Below are 15,855 nucleotides of genomic sequence, written 5' to 3'. Positions count from 1 at the left end.
TGTTGCTTGAAATTTTCACTTCGGTTAAAGAATAAGACAAAAGTGAAATAATGAAAATGTATGGTTAAGATATTAAACACAAAAATCCAATTGTTTGTCAGTTTGTGACTTTTATGATGAGTTGGACAATATTTTTATGTATATTTAATGTTAAAATATTAGATGTTAATTAGAGATTTGCAGTGACCACCACTGCCTAGTATTATATTTCTATCATGTGTCTAATCACATAAGACACAAAGGCCTCTAGAGAAGAGGTAATAGTAAAATGTACTAAAATAATTAGGAAATGAGGAGCTTTAATCTTCCTTACCTTTTAACAACTGGCTTTTGATGGTTGACACCAGTTGACTTCAACACATTGCTGCCCCTCACCCTCTCTTAAAATACTCATCTTTTATGCTATGCTCAATTGTAGGGGAAATTTACATGTATGAAGCAATTCATAATCCCAATGCTCTCATACTACAATCAAAATTAAATCATTAGAATAATCACAGTGAGAAACCAGAATGATCTTTTAACAGGTTGCCTGATTCAACAAGGAATTTGCCCCCCAAACTGAGCCTGTACAAATGCAAATTTTTGAAATGTACTTTTTCATTTTTATTGCTATCCATTCAGAAAAATAATAACAAAAGGGTAAAACAAGTTTCTCCACTGACTGATACATGCATTGCATCCTATATTCAAATATATGCACTAAAATGGCTTCAAATAAAAGGACAAATGCTTTCCAAATAATACAATTCAATTTAGATTATTATTTTAGAAAAATAAGAAAAAGTGTGGCTATGTTGGAGTAATAGAGGAGATATTTCCTTAAAAGCCCTTCCCTGATGGCTCGGACTGCAATGCAGAATCTGCCTGCAATGCAGGACACCCAGGTTTGATCCCTGGCTCAGGAAGAGTGCCTGGAGGAGGGAACAGCTACCCACTCCAGTATTCTTGCCTGGAGAATTCCATGGACAGAGGAGTCCAGCAGGCTAGAATCCACAAGGTCATAAAGAGTGGAACTCGACTGAGCGACATTCACTTCACTTGAAGAGGGCAGTGGAGATGTGTTATTAGAACTTCCCTCCTGTTTGGGACATTTTATGCTTCAATTCTATTTTTAAAGAGCACAGGAGTCACCAAATGTTTTCCATAGAAATTTTTAAATTTAAGTTTCTAGCTAAGGAGTGTGTAATTGGACCCAGTCATCCAAAATTAAATCATTTGTATTTTTCTGTGAAATAGAAGCAGTATTAAGTCTTCCCAGTTAGGGAAAAAAGATAACTTACTACTTATGACTATTCTTTGTAAGTTATGGACGCCACAGATTTTCACCATTTACTGGTATACCACATAGGAAGAAACATCCCGCTTTAGAGTTCAAAAGCAGGGGTCATGACTCAAGTGCAGACTCTGTGCATGCTTGGTCTGCTACTATGAGGTCCACAGCCGTATGATGTTCATGTAGGGCTAGCATCTACCAAACACGGGGCTCAGAAAGTGCTTCAGACAAGGGAGGCTAACTTATTTTGGTAGCTGGTAACCTCCCCTCCAAATCCCCACCCTTTTGGCCATTTAAAATTATCATTCATTCTCTGCCTTTATTCCCAAGCCTATGGAATGGGGAGGAGCAGCTGATGGCAGAGCAGACTTGAGTGAAAGACCTCACCTGGCCGGGCCGAGCTGCCTAAGCTTTGGACCAGGGTGGGTTCCTTTCACAGGAGCCCGCCTTCCAGACTGTGTAGCCTTGAGTGTGGGTCTCATGCAACCCAGCTTAACCCCTCAGGACAGCGAGGGTTTTATTCACGCTACCACCCGTGACAGCAATACAAATGAAGTCTGGATGATACGGTAAAGATGACGGTTGGGTTCTCTTCACATTGACTGGTAGCTGGGGGGTGAAGCGATGCTGTAAAGATGATGGTTAGATTCTATTCACACTGACTGGTAGCTGGGCAGGTGGGAGCGCACAGAAAGCAGGAAGGGTCCCATTCTGTCCTTCGTGCTGCTTTTGAACGTTCGCTGGCTGCCAGCTCCTGAGAAAAATCAGGGTGGTGGCACAGAGCCACACAGAGTGTCCGCCTCTTGTCGGCGGAGGCTATGCTGAGTCCTCTGGCCCCAGAAAAATGTGACTTTCTTCAAATGACCCTGTAGGGGAGAGTAGGCACAACCATGTCCCCGCCTTTCCCCCCTTCTTCCATCTGAAAAGGAAGAGCTCACTGTATGAGATTTGAGCATAGATGAAGGAAAAAAGGGGCTTCCCAAGTGATGCTGGTGGTAAAGAACCTGCCTGCTAATGCAGGAGACATAAGAGACGTGGGTTTCAACCCCTGGGTTGGGAAGATCCTCTGGAGAAGGAAATGGCTACCCACTCCGGGATTCATGCCTAGAGAATCCCATGGACAGAGAAACCTGATGGGCTACAGTCAGGGTCGCAAAGAGTTGGACGTAACTGAGCGACTTAGCACACAGCACACACGAAGGAAAAAAGATGCCTTTCTTCTGAATATGGGAAAGCTGTCAACTGAATATGTACTAAAAACTGTGACAAGTACTTGCTGGGAATGTTTACACAGCTCCTTATTTCTTCAACAACCGTGCAACCTAGAGGCTATGATTCCTAAATTCTATATGAGGAAACTAAGTCGCAGAGAGCGAAAATAATTTGCTCAGGTTCAAAAAGTTTGTAAGAGACAGAACCAGGATTCATGCCTAGCTTCCACCTGGTTTGATTCTAAGGTCCCTGCTCTTTCTAAAAAACAATTTATTAAACTAGTAATAGTCTTAAAATATCAGACTAGTTGAGAAGTGTAAAATATGCTTGGACTTTTCGTTGGGGTTTTAACTTCTGCTTTTCCTTTTCAAAACACGCTACTTTTCAAATTAATGGGAACATTATTATAAGAGGGAGATGTGACAGGGCGTTTATTGTTGCTGCTTCTTGGGTGGTTGTGGTATGCGGCCTTATGATTACACCCACAGTGAAAGTATGGCAGAGTCCCAGCGTGACACATCTTAACGTGTTTTATGGTCTGAAGGGGGGAATACCAAGGTTTTGCAAAACTGTAAAACCTTGTGCAAGACCTTGATAGTAAAACACATACATATGTAACTGTTTTAAAGTGTGGAAGTTTTACCTAAAAATCGGATGTTCGTAAAAATGAACCATTCAAAATCTCCAGAAACACAAAACAAGCAGCTTAGTGATTTCTCCACTGCGATGATATCAGCACCTAGAAATGTGGCAACTTCAGAGCACTGTAACCTTGAACCAGTTATTTCTCCTAGAAAATTTTGGGACTATGATTTTATCCATTTGCTGATACCAAATTGAGATGAAACTGAGTTGTTGATAACTAGTGAATCTTAAAAGAAAAAGAAGAAAGAGATGAAGGCGACTAAGGCAGGCACTGAATAGACGCTGTGAAAGCTGAACGTTACGGTGATATAATTTTGATGGAGAAACCAGGAAATATTCATTTTTAGAGTGGGCTGGTATCAGAATCTGCCTTGTGAATTATATGTGTACGTGTGTTTCAGTTCTTAGAAGATAGAACTATACTTGTAAAATTGTTCTATATAAAACTCAGCTCAATATTATCGGTATGAAAATGGAAAATGTTATGATGAAAATATGCAAACAGGATTTTATGATGGAGGGCAGCAGGCAAAGCTGCAAGCTCACGTGTAGAAATAGACATTATTTTTCTAAAATCTGCCTCTTTTAAATGTTATATAAAAAGCAGATTAAAAAAAAAAACCCAATATGAACTCCAAGAGGATGAATTCAAAAACAGATGACAGAAGGTAACAGTATCCCTGGCCCCAAAGGAAGGCAGTGTATGAACACTTCATGAGCATATATTGGCCCTAGGTGCTAAGACGCTGTTCGTACTTGCCTAATACAATTTTTTTTTGGCACTACAAAGTCCGATGTGATTTTTAAAATACTATCTTAAATTTTTTTCTGCAGGCAAAAATATCAAAGGAAAGAGGCAGAAAATGAGCTCAGGGAAAAAAAAAAAGAAAGACAGACAAGAAAAGCCCAGGAAGAGAGCTGTCATGTTCTGTGTTTCAACTTCACAAAAGAATTCTCTCTCGAGGTTGAGCCTTTCAAATCTCTTGTCATTCGGGATATGAAACTCTAATTTAGTGGCGTGGCCAGTTGAGGCTCAGACTTAAACATGCTGACGAGCTGAAACAAGAGGTGGCTCACTTCCTTACTTCTGGTTTCTATCCTTGCCTGGCTCCTCACTTGCAAATTCTGACAGTCACTCGCTGTGTGAGCTATGAAAATACCAAGGTGGCGTGGGATCAGTGGGCACCTAATTGAGTTTTACTAGATGAAAAGTTACATCACCCTGCCTCACCTTGGCCCCCTCTATCTTTAGGGGATTGTTGAATTTTATACAGAGCCTATTTATAAACCACTGCAAGTGATACCTGCATTCATCTTGCACTGTGACATCATCTTCTCATCAATAATTTAAGCCTAAGAAATGGATTAAAGGGACTCTGAAAGGATTTCTCACACATGGAAAAACAGAAAGCAACTCAACTCTCCAAAGTATTTATTTGGTCCTCTTACCTTGTTCTTTGATCTGACGAATTTGCTTCACAGTTTCTTTTAAGATTGCACATTTGTCAGGTTTGAAGTTAAAGTTGTCTATGTCGTTAAAATTAGCAAAAATCAGCTCTGCAAGTTCTTCGATATATTTATTTTCCTGTTCACGGTTACGTTTCTCCGTGCTCCTTTTGGGGCTATTATGAAAGAGATAAGAATGTTAACTATGTCCTAACAGAGAGCAAACAAAAGTTACATGTAGAAACATGGAAGTACTTTGGGGAGAAAAATCCTGAATTTGTCCCAAATGTTGCATTTTTTTTTTTTTTTTTAAAATCAACCCTGTCCCAGTTGGTAATTACAAATTCACTTATCATTTGTTAAGTGATTATTTGTTCAATGTGCTTAATGTCTCCCACTCGACTGCACCCTTCACAATGACAAGGATGATCTGCCCAGCACTGTGCTTGAAGTGACACTTGGTACAAACAGGCATCAAATTTATTATTGAATGAACAAGAGTTTTAGAAATGGAAAGGAGCGCTTGCTTGTAAAAATTTAAGATTAAGAAAGGGAAGTTAAACTAGTTATAACAGGAATAAATAAACTTCACGGCAAAATAATGAAAATAAATCTTCATCAATTCATATACTTCTTTAGGATGTTAATAATTAAACCCAATGGTCTTTTAAGATAATGTTAAAAAACCACAGTGCAGCTAGAACCAAAAGTGAAACTGACCCAGGGTCTCTGTTAACTGTTCAGCTGAATGACAAGCAAAAAGTAAACAAACGGTCCAAGTTCAACTCTAGTTTTAAAATGCTAATGGAAGGGAGGGAAAAATAAAAACTGGCAAGATCTTCTCATCTGAATTTGATGAAAGAGCAAACTCAGAAGTTCCCTTTAATAAATACAGGGTGTCATTTTTTTTCTCAAATACAGCACAGAGTCCACTGGCTGACATTCAAACAATACAATAAATAAGAAAAGTACACTGTTCAGAGTATCAGCTCGCTATGTTCTTAACATAATTATTTGTATGTAATACCAATTTATAAAACTTTTTAATTTGTAACAGACATTCATATGCTTGCATTTACATATTAGCATTATTTTCATGAACTAATAAACCTAAGACAGAACACAGTTTCTCTATTTTATAATGATTGCATGACTTGTCCAAGATCACTCAGTGACCAGAACTGGGTTTTGCTAAATCTCAATTTCACTCCTGGCTTCTACTTTCTTAAGTCTGGAGAAAGGAAGGCCATGGCTGCCATGCACTAAAGAGCCACATTCCAATTCTGGATCCTTCTACCCCTTCCACCTCCCTCCCTCACCCCAGCCCCCAAAGATACCTACTAAATGGCACACGTGTGAGAAGGGGGGCGGGCGTGGTGGGAGCCGTGCACACCCCCAGAACCAGCAGAAGACTGGGGGAGAAGAGGCTCTATTTGCCACCACCTCCTCGGCCAGGACCACGGGCTGTGAAGGCAGTTTGACAGACAGGCTGAGGCTGGCCAGGGAGGACCACGGAATCCAGAGGGTGCACCCAGGAGCCAGGGACTGGGGCTGTAGTGTGGTCAGTGGCCATTCAATCCGCTTATTTTGCTTGGCAACTAGATGGGGAAAAGGCTTTCTGCTCTTTCTCCAGCTCCCAGTGCTCTTCGCTAGTATTCCTCACCCAGTCTTTCTATTGGCCATTGAATACAAGTGGCTGTTTAAATGTCAAAAGCATTTACATGACTTCAATCATCACAAGAGTGAAGTCTCTCTTCTACCTCCGTTCCCGAGTCTTCATTACCCCAAATGGGTAACAACTCTTGTGTCTCCTAATTACCCTAAAACCATACAGATTCTTATTTTCTTTTTCTGTAGAAATGGTAGGATACCACACACATTTTCTGAAACTTGCTTTTCCTCTGTAACAATATTCTTAAGAAATGGCTAAACATCAACCCATAAAGAGTGTCCTCACTCTTTTTCAGAGCTATATTGTGTGTGGATGTGTCACAGCTATTTACATATGTTTAGGGTTTTCCTACAAATGTTTAGGGTTTTCCAAATCTTTTGTGTTTATAATCAGTGTTGCGGAGGAGCAACCTCATACATAAGTCGTTTTGCATGTGTCAACATATATCACTGGAAAATTCCCAGAAATGGAACTGCTAGTTCAAAGAGGATATGCATTTATAATTTTAACAGATACTGCTATACCACCCCATATAGAGGTCACAACAACCCATACTTCTACCCATAATATATAACATGAAACTTGTTTTAAAAAATTATTTTATTCACTGAAGATCCTCAGTCTTTGTAATCAATTCAAAAGCAAAGGGATTTAACATTTCATTTCTTGCTCTTAGAAGGAAAGAAAGAGAAAAGGAAGAAAAAAAAAAAAGCTGGTACTTCTTAGCATCAAACCTTCTTACTATGGGATCTCTTGTCTTTATGACATTCTAAAAGCAAAAAGAAGTAAAAATGTGAAACAGTCAAGATTATGTAGAATAAACTGGTTTTAAGAATCAGTACACAGGGAACCTAGAGGAAGTATGGAGCATGCCCCTTCTTGTAAGAATAAAATCTGCAAACGATTAGCATATCTATACAAGTTAAATAATACGTATCCAAAGGCTTGACAGTTAAGGAGAAAAACCAAGGAGAGCATGTGAATTCGGTGTGAAACAGATATGATAAAACTTCAAATCCAAGGCTCTCCTGGGCCACGGTGAGGGTCTCACCTGGGTCCGAGCTGGTCAGGACATTCCTTGCGCTTCCGCGTCTCTGCCCTGGATGGGTCAGGGGTGTTTTCTCCCATCCCACTCATCTTGAACACATATCAGCAACTGAAACAGCAAACACAGAGAAGGCAAATGAGGGGAGCCAGTGGTCAGTTCTGCCGACAATAAAAAGAGCTCTGAGTTCAATCAGAAATCTGACAGCAGCAATTAACACACTGTTTTGATTTATGTACATGTATAATTCCTAATGAGAAGACTTTTTTTTTTGGTAACCCTGCTTAAGTTAAACAAATGTCAAGGTGAACAATTAGAAAACAAACAAGCCTACCTCAGTGGGCCCGCTCTTCCAACAGGAGCTGTATGTCAACAGCACCTGAACTACGATCTGCTAGCCTGGTCTCTGCTGCCAGCCTCCAGTTTCAGGAGGAACTGTGCCCCACGTGAGAACTACAGGTGCTGTCAGGGGCTCCTCCCAGCCTCTGTTTGGGGTTGGCCAATGTCACATCGGTACTGCAATCACTCACTCGTGACAAACAGCCCCAGGAAGGGGCAGTGCCTCACCACAAAGCTGTGCTTCCAAATCTGACCGGGTTGCTCTGACACCCCTGTCCTGGCGGATCTCCCCCACCCCCACCAGGCCCTCCTCTCCCAGGGGCTCCCTCCCTGAGCAGTGACTTCCTCTCACGCCCTGCCACCCAGACTCTACCTCCTTCCCTGATTCTAGCTGCTCTCACCGAAGGTCTTAAGATGCACTCAAAAGATCAGGAACATTATTGACCTTAGTGGGGGAGGCCACTTATTGGCCCACTTGCTGAATTCCTTTCCCTAAGAAAATAAAAGGATATATAGTAAGAGAATCAGGGTGTTCACATGTGTCATTGTGAACACCAACAAAATAACATTTATATCTACAAATAACAAGAGTGACAGAGATCTACATTTCAAAAGAACTATGCAAAAGAACAGGCAAAGATTTTGAGGAAATGGAAGATGGTTGTTACTCAAGGTGTTTAATAACTGCTCAGCAAAGAAAAAACCCCAGCCCCAAAAGTCTAAGTCAGCATTTAGCAATCTCTCCTTGAGTTCCAATTCTATGCCACCTCCACCTGCCTTTTGTCCCCCAGGCTTTGAAAACCACCTTCGCCCTCCTTCACTTCCTGAAAAGTGGCTTTTCATCCTGTCCAGTCTGGAAAAATCAGAGGTAAGCACGAGTTGGGAGAAGGTCAGGGACTTACAGATGATGCTGGAAGAGTGACAGGTCCACTGAGAGCAAGGACAAGGAGGCAGGTGGGCTAGGAGGGCCAGGCAGGCTTGATGGTGAGAGTACCATCACACACCCATCCAACTGCCCAGCTGCGCCCAGGCTAGGATCTGGGTGCTCCAACCAGCACACTCATGTCTTCTGGCCTCAACTCTGATCCAAGGGGGGAGGGAAATTTTATATATATATATGTGTATTTTTTTTTTTTTTTTTGAGGAATCACATGTAAGGAGAACCAACAGACACTAGATGAGTTGAGGGAGGTGGTGCCAATTACATTGTATTCCAGAGGCTGCATCAGGAGGGGACAATTCTGGAAGCTAGTGTGGCAGGTTCCTGAGGCTGGGAGCAACGTAACTAAGCGCCGAGGCCCTGTGGTGCACTCACAGGTTTGGGCTGATAAGTATAATCTGTATTTAGTTACTATTCATTTAGCATTCATTCTGCACCAAGCAATTGCCAGATATAATTTAATCAGCAAAAACAGACTACGAGAAGCTGGAGAGTAAAGAGGCAGGAACCATACCCAAGCTTCACCATGTTAGTTACGGGACCTTAAGACGTTCTCTCCCATGCCTCAGTTACCTTTTCTGTAAAATGGGGATAATCATTATCATCCATAGCACAAGGCCATGGAACGGATCAGCAAAGGGTGGAAGTGGGACTGACACACAGGTTTACATATTCTATTCTTCGCTAAGGGGTTGCTTCATGAAAATAGCCATTCTTTCTCTAATCAGGAGTCACAGGTCAGGCGGGAGAAGCACCAAGATCTGGACTGCCTGGCTCCCATGCTCCAATCCCTACCCCTTCTCTAAATATCATTCACCCATTCCTTCAAAGACTGCCTGCCCACTGCTGTGACTCAGGCTTGGCGTGTGAGGGCCATGAGAAGGGATCTGTCTCTCTAGAAGATGGGAGTGAGGAGAGAAATTTGTGTAGGAGACTTATATAGGAAAAGCTCCACTAAAGAGAAACAGGTGTCCTTTGTCCTGTGAGACACTCTGCTGGTGGGGAGGAAGCAGGGTCTGAGCTGGGCTGTGGGCAGGTGTGGCAGCTGCTAGGGCATTGCAGGAGGTATAAAAAGTGGGGGGCTTCCCTCATGGTCCAGTGGTTAAGAATCCACCTTGCAATGCAGGGGACACCAGTTCGATCCCTGATCTGGGAAGACCCCAATTCTGTGGGGCAACTGGACCCATGTGCCACAACTATCGAGCCTGCGCTCCAGAGCCCGGAAACTACAACTAGTGGGTCCACCTGCAGCAACTACTGAGGCCTACCTGTCCGAGAGCTGGTGCTCCGCAATGAGAGAAGCCACCTCAACGGGAAGCCCGCCCACTGCAACTAGGCCAGCCACAGCAGCGAAGACCAAGCACAGCCCAAAATAAAAGTAAATCAATCAATACTTAAAAGGACAGATGGGGAAGCCAAAACACCAGAACCCAGCTCTGATGACACCTTCCAAGCATTCCCTTTCAGTGTTTCTCCTAGAACCACAATTCCCATGGCTTCACTCATGAGCACGAAAAAAAACAAACAAACCCCAAAGAATTACTCATTCAATCTGAGTGAGCTCTCAACAAGCGACCTAGGGGATTTCCACCCTGGAAATAGCTTTCTATCAATCAAAAAACATTTTTATCATCAAAATAGAATCCCCAATCTGTAACAAAATACCCCATATAGAAGGTATATGTGATAAGTTTGTTGATAAAAAAAGGCCACCCCCCAAAAGTATTTAATAGTAATCCTATCAGAATGATCGGAAAGCCTCTCGTCATTTAGCTAAAATAAGAGACCGATTTACTTAAAAGTTGTATATACTCAGTTTGGGGATTTAACATTAGTGTCAGCATCATCTACTTTTACTTGTCCCCAAATACATATCAAATAATTGTAACTCTGCATGAAGGGGCAGCAGTGATGCATTTCAACAAAACACCGCAAGCACATATAGAAAAAATCACTGAAAATAAAATAAACTGCCAGGCAAAATTGGGAAATTGGGACTGACATATACACAACACTATATGTAAAGCAGGTAATGTATAAGAACCTACTGTATAGCACATGGAACTATACTCAATACGCTGTAATGACCTAAATGAGAAAAGAATCTAAAAAAGAGTGGCTATATGTATATGCATAACTGCTTCACTTTGCTGGGCATCTGAAACTTACACTGTTCAAATCAACTATACTACAATGAAAATTTATTAGAAAATAAACTGTATATACAGAGGAGTTTTAATGAAATTTTGTAGATCAAAGTTAAATATTAATTTCCAACAAAGAGAAGGAGATGGAGAATACAGAAGGGCAGCATTGAAGCTTTAGACATTTTATTTTGTGAGCAGGTGTAAACTAACAGTTTCTTAAACGCTCTGCATGTTTTCAATATTCACATGAAATTAATGTTCTTGAGCATTTCTTTCTGGATTCTGAAATGTTCAGTATGAATCATAAAAACTAAAAATGTCACAAGTAAATTCCTGGGTTGTACCTGATGGGAAATTATAGTCATTGAGAATAAGCCAGTTTCTACCAAATACAGGGGGTGGGGGGTGCATGTGTGAAAGGACGAGACTGGAAAAGAAGTTTCAGTTTGTCCATTCTTGCTGTCTAGAGCAAAACAATAGCCCTGCTATTACTGATAGCACATCTTCCCTTACATCCTCTGATGTCAGCCTGTACAAACTAGACAGTAGAGCAAAGAACCAATGTTTGATTTTCTTAAAGTAACAATACTTTGGGCGGGGGTGTGTGAGTAAACAATGTCAGTTTAATGCTTAGCATGATATGATGAAAGCAAAATAATATGTTAACCCTCTGCTGCTGCTAAGTCGCTTCAGTCGTGTCCGACTCTGTGCGACCCCATAGATGGCAGCCCACCAGGCTCCCTGATCCCTGGGATTCTCTAGGCAAGAATACTGGAGTGGGTTGCCATTTCCTCCTCCAATGCATGAAAGTGAAAAGTGAAAGTGAAGTTGCTCAGTCATGTCCTACTTGTAGTGACCCCATGGACTAGAGTCTACCAGGCTCCTCCATCCATGGGATTTTCCAGGCAAGAGTACTTGAGTGGGGTGCCATTGCCTTCTCCGTGTTAACCCTCAACATAGCTTAAAAAAAAAAAGCACTCTTCTTGCATGAAATTCATCAGTGCAACTTACAAAGCAGGTGTTCACAATACAATCTCATGCCATTAAAACCAGTTAATCATCCAGAATTCATGTAAACGGTAATGTGTATTTTATCTTTTATCAGTACTGGCCATCTTCCAAACAGGGCCTGTAAAACTGTCAGATTTATTACATGCTGAACAAATTCAGTTAAAGAATAAATAAGGATAATACTGTTGCTGAAATCCAAACATAATAAGTGATCAAACATCAGATTTCTACTGCCATTTTCAAGAAATAGTTATAAAACATTAGGTCTGCTATGAAATTTCTACTTGGAGGTGAAATTTATAATGAAAGGACACACAGTGCCGTTGAAACAACTTTTCTTATCAAACAGCTAACGTGGGGAGGAGCCAACTGATAAATCACCCAGCTCTTGATACGAGACCAGAAAGGCTCCTATGCCTCCCAAGGCCTTCCGGCTCTTCTAAAACGCTCTCTACAAGATGCAGGTGACACTATTGTGTCATCTGTGGTCTGATTCTTCATAAACTTAGTAAGGGAAAGAAACACTCAAGGAATACTAAAAGTGTACACACTTCTGTTTGCTTAAACACTTTTCCATTTCTATCCTGTTGAATTCATCATGAGACAATAATCTTTGAGGTCCCTCCACAGCTCAGAAGTCCATCTTAAAAGTTAGATGTATGCATTGTTTCTCTATCACAAGTAAAAAACATCTGTTCATTCTAAACTGTAAACAATTTTTTCCTCAGAGTATACTGTTTTCCCGGAGGGTCTTGGTTTCACAAAAGTGAATTTTCTGGGTCAGACTCTGAAGAAGCCTAAAGAAACACAGCATCGAATGTTGAAAATATACATAATGTGTCTTAAGGATGTAGCGGCTTGAGAAAGGTAGAAAATCAAGTGGGCCAATCCTTAGACGTCAGTTAGATGATACAGCAGTGAAGAGAGGGGAGGGGGAAGAAATCACTTTCTAAACAGTGTCAACTAAACAAAATTACCCAAAGCAAACAATATTTTGGCAAGACCCCAACCCTTGGCAGGAGTTAACAAACTTTCCATGCAGTACATACACAGGTTGCATGAAAGGATATATTGTTGGCTCATTCAAACAAGCGGACAAAGAAGCACCACACATACAAACACAACAGAAGCAGGACTAGGAGGATTTAATGAAGGCAGGGACGAAAGGACAGAGAAAGAAACCAAACTTTTCCTTCCCGTTGGCAAAACAAGTAATGCATTAACACAGTGACAGAAGATACTACTCGTCATTTCAAAACTAAATTTTAGTTAGTAAAATGGTCTATGATTTTCCCCAAAGAGTTACTTTTTACTAGATCTTAAGAACAGTTTTAACTTCATCTTTACCTGACTGTATTTGTTTCTTGCTTTTCATACAATAAAGTTTTAGTTTACCCCATACATTACAGTGTGTATTTACAGAATGAGACTCACAAAAGCGCACGTTAATTCATGGGGTGACAACAGTCAGGTGGCCAAGTTTTAGGAAACTCCCTTCCCATAAAACCAGAAGAAAGGGCATCTGATAGGAAACAAACTCTCGGCTTAACTTCACTACCTCTGAGCAGCTTACTCTACACTTGCCTTTTTAAAGTTAACTGCAATAAGCTAAACACATACTATTATTATTATGAGATGATTTTTCAAAGATAAAACACCTTAACAGTTTCCAGTTGGACACAGGAGTCAAAAAAATACCACAGGCTACAACCACAGCTCTTCTCCAAGTAAAACGGCTTCACTACCTACCTCTTCTCACGCTGTTCCTTACTCCACAGGGACAGTAACAACTGTATAAACCAATGTTCAGGCTAAAAGTTCCTTCCTTCTCAGTGGGCTGCACTCTCACATTTACTTTTGTATAATGGCCTGAGAGTGGTATATTAGACAGTAACTAGAAGACATATTCCATTTTCTGACTGAAAGCCAATAATCCTCATGAATTTTTTAGCTGAGAGACACTTCAAGATGCCATTGGGAAGACGGGGAGAAGCACATTAGGCTGCAAATGTGCGGCAGCAGCTTTTTAACACAGGCTGCAATGATCAAGTAAGTGGCTAAATTCATGTTTGCTGGTTACACAAATATTTTGCTGTAACATTTCCATCATCTCCATCTCTCCAAGAGGGGAAAAATATCCTCTCTGAAAGTCTTCTCTTAGCAAAATTCAGCACAGAATGTGCCAGGATGAGAGAGCTTTCTAAGGTGTGTGTGTGGAGGGAGGGCGGTCGGTCTAGTCTGACATCAGTGGCATAGGACAGTTTCCACTTTCTCAGGTCTCATAGGCTAAGGTCCTTAATCCTTGGTAGTGCAGATGGTAAAGAATCTGCTTGCAACGCAGGAGACCCGGATTCAGTCTCTGGGTTGGGAAGATCCACTGAAATAGCAACCCACTCCAGTATTATTGCTGGAGAATTCCATAGACAGACCATGGGGTTGCAAAGAGTCGGACACGATTGTGCGACCAATACACACAAGGTCCTTGATACTGCTTCTATACCCAACTATGTCAGCCGGTGCTAACACAGCCAGCCAGGAATAGCAAGACCGGGTTTTAACAAGGCCTTGGATGAGGAAACACCCAGGGAATAAGCTTCATTCCTTGCATAATGTAAGCACTTCAGCACGGTGTACTCAGTCCATGTTTAATACTTGGAAAACCAGTTCTCACTGAAGGCTTGGTGTTCTGGAAAGAAGTCCTCAGGCTAAGAACCACAATGTAGCACTTGTGTTCTGAGTTTCATAACTTGTTCAGATTAAAATTCAATTCTCTTTATTCAGAAACCCATTTTAAACCTTGAGATTAAAAAAAACCTTCCTAATTTATGAGAAAAACTTATTGAAGTGGTTAAGAGCAAGACAGCCTCTATCCACACAAAAAGTATTTATTATTCAGTTGAAAAACATTTTAAAGTCAATGACAATAATCTCCCATAGTGTAATATGTTGATTGTTTTATTATTATTTAGGGGGGCTAACATTTATTGGGTACTTACAAGAGTTAGCACTTTTCTTACTTAAAAACTCATTTTGGTTTTTCTGTATGTGCAAGTACACACACACAGAGACTCATCTCTTACAGATTATCTAACCTCTCTGACCTGTTTCCATAAGTAATTTGTTCAAGTTACACAGATAATAAAGGACAGGTCAGGAGTCAGACTCTGGTGTAATTATAACACCTATCATTTACTGCGTGCTTATCACCTTGGCAGGTATTCTCTAAGCATTTTATACACAGGTAACACCTTTAGTTCCTGTAACTATGATTATCACCATTTTACAGATGAAGAAACAAGGTATAAACAAGCCACCATAAGCTGGGCAAGGCCATATCATTAGAAGTTTCTTAGAGCTCTCATCCGTGAATCCAAACAGCTCCGCAGTTCTTAATCGCTATAATCACTCGGATGAGCATCGAGGCTCCTAGCCTTTAATGCTTTCACTGAAGACAGACACAGACTTATGTAAACTATAGAAAGCAGTATATTTTAATTCAATTTGATAAATGCTAAATATCTAATTTAAAAGTATCCTTTTTTTGGCTAAAAATATAGCAATATCATTGTAAAATGAAAAATACTGTAAAAAATGTATAGATTCTTTCTTCTATTCATTCAATAAATAATTAATGCAGCAGGCACTGTTGTAGGCATGGCGACGGAGCCTGGAACAAAACAGGCAAGAGTCCCGTCCTGTTAAAGCCCACATTCTAGGGCAGAAAAGAAATCTCGCATCGGCTCATAAGCAATTATACCCTGAAGAAAAATGAAGTATTAGTTATTACTGAATTTATTATGAAGTACTGAAATAATAAAACCAGCTAGGAATTTTCTCTGGCATACCAGGAATTCTGAGTTTCATTCAAGATAGAAAAAGCCTTCTTTTCCTACAGAATCAGCAGTATTAATTGGTTAATTTTAAAAGGCAGTTATCAAGCACAATTATAGAAAATGATACCTACTACTTAAATCATTTCAACTTTAAACATAATACATTTGAGTATCAGTCTCCACTGGGGTTTCATATTGTCTTTCTTGCATAAATCAGACCTATCATTAAGGCATTGTCTACTACTTTCAATTTCTGTTTATTTAAAATATAGTTAGAACTCAGACACTT

At 40.6% G+C, this 15,855-nt stretch overlaps 1 protein-coding gene across 2 annotated transcripts in view; it reads right to left on the bottom strand.

Annotated features, from left to right (window-relative positions):
* The window catches only part of NCOA2 (nuclear receptor coactivator 2), a 280,040-nt gene that overhangs the window by 85,752 nt on the left and 178,433 nt on the right, over positions 1-15,855 (bottom strand). For both annotated transcript variants that reach the window (XM_065903337.1, XM_065903338.1), the window contains exons 3-4: positions 7,303-7,407; positions 4,583-4,755 (exon numbers count right to left, since the gene is read on the bottom strand). In XM_065903337.1, the coding sequence (XP_065759409.1) occupies positions 4,583-4,755; positions 7,303-7,388 (259 nt within the window). In that variant the 5' untranslated portion in view covers positions 7,389-7,407. The remainder of the gene's footprint in view (positions 1-4,582; positions 4,756-7,302; positions 7,408-15,855) is intronic.

This window comes from Muntiacus reevesi, chromosome 12 (assembly GCF_963930625.1).
Source record: "Muntiacus reevesi chromosome 12, mMunRee1.1, whole genome shotgun sequence".
Classification (NCBI taxonomy): Eukaryota; Metazoa; Chordata; class Mammalia; order Artiodactyla; family Cervidae; genus Muntiacus; species Muntiacus reevesi.
This window is presented reverse-complemented; position numbering and strand designations above follow the sequence as displayed.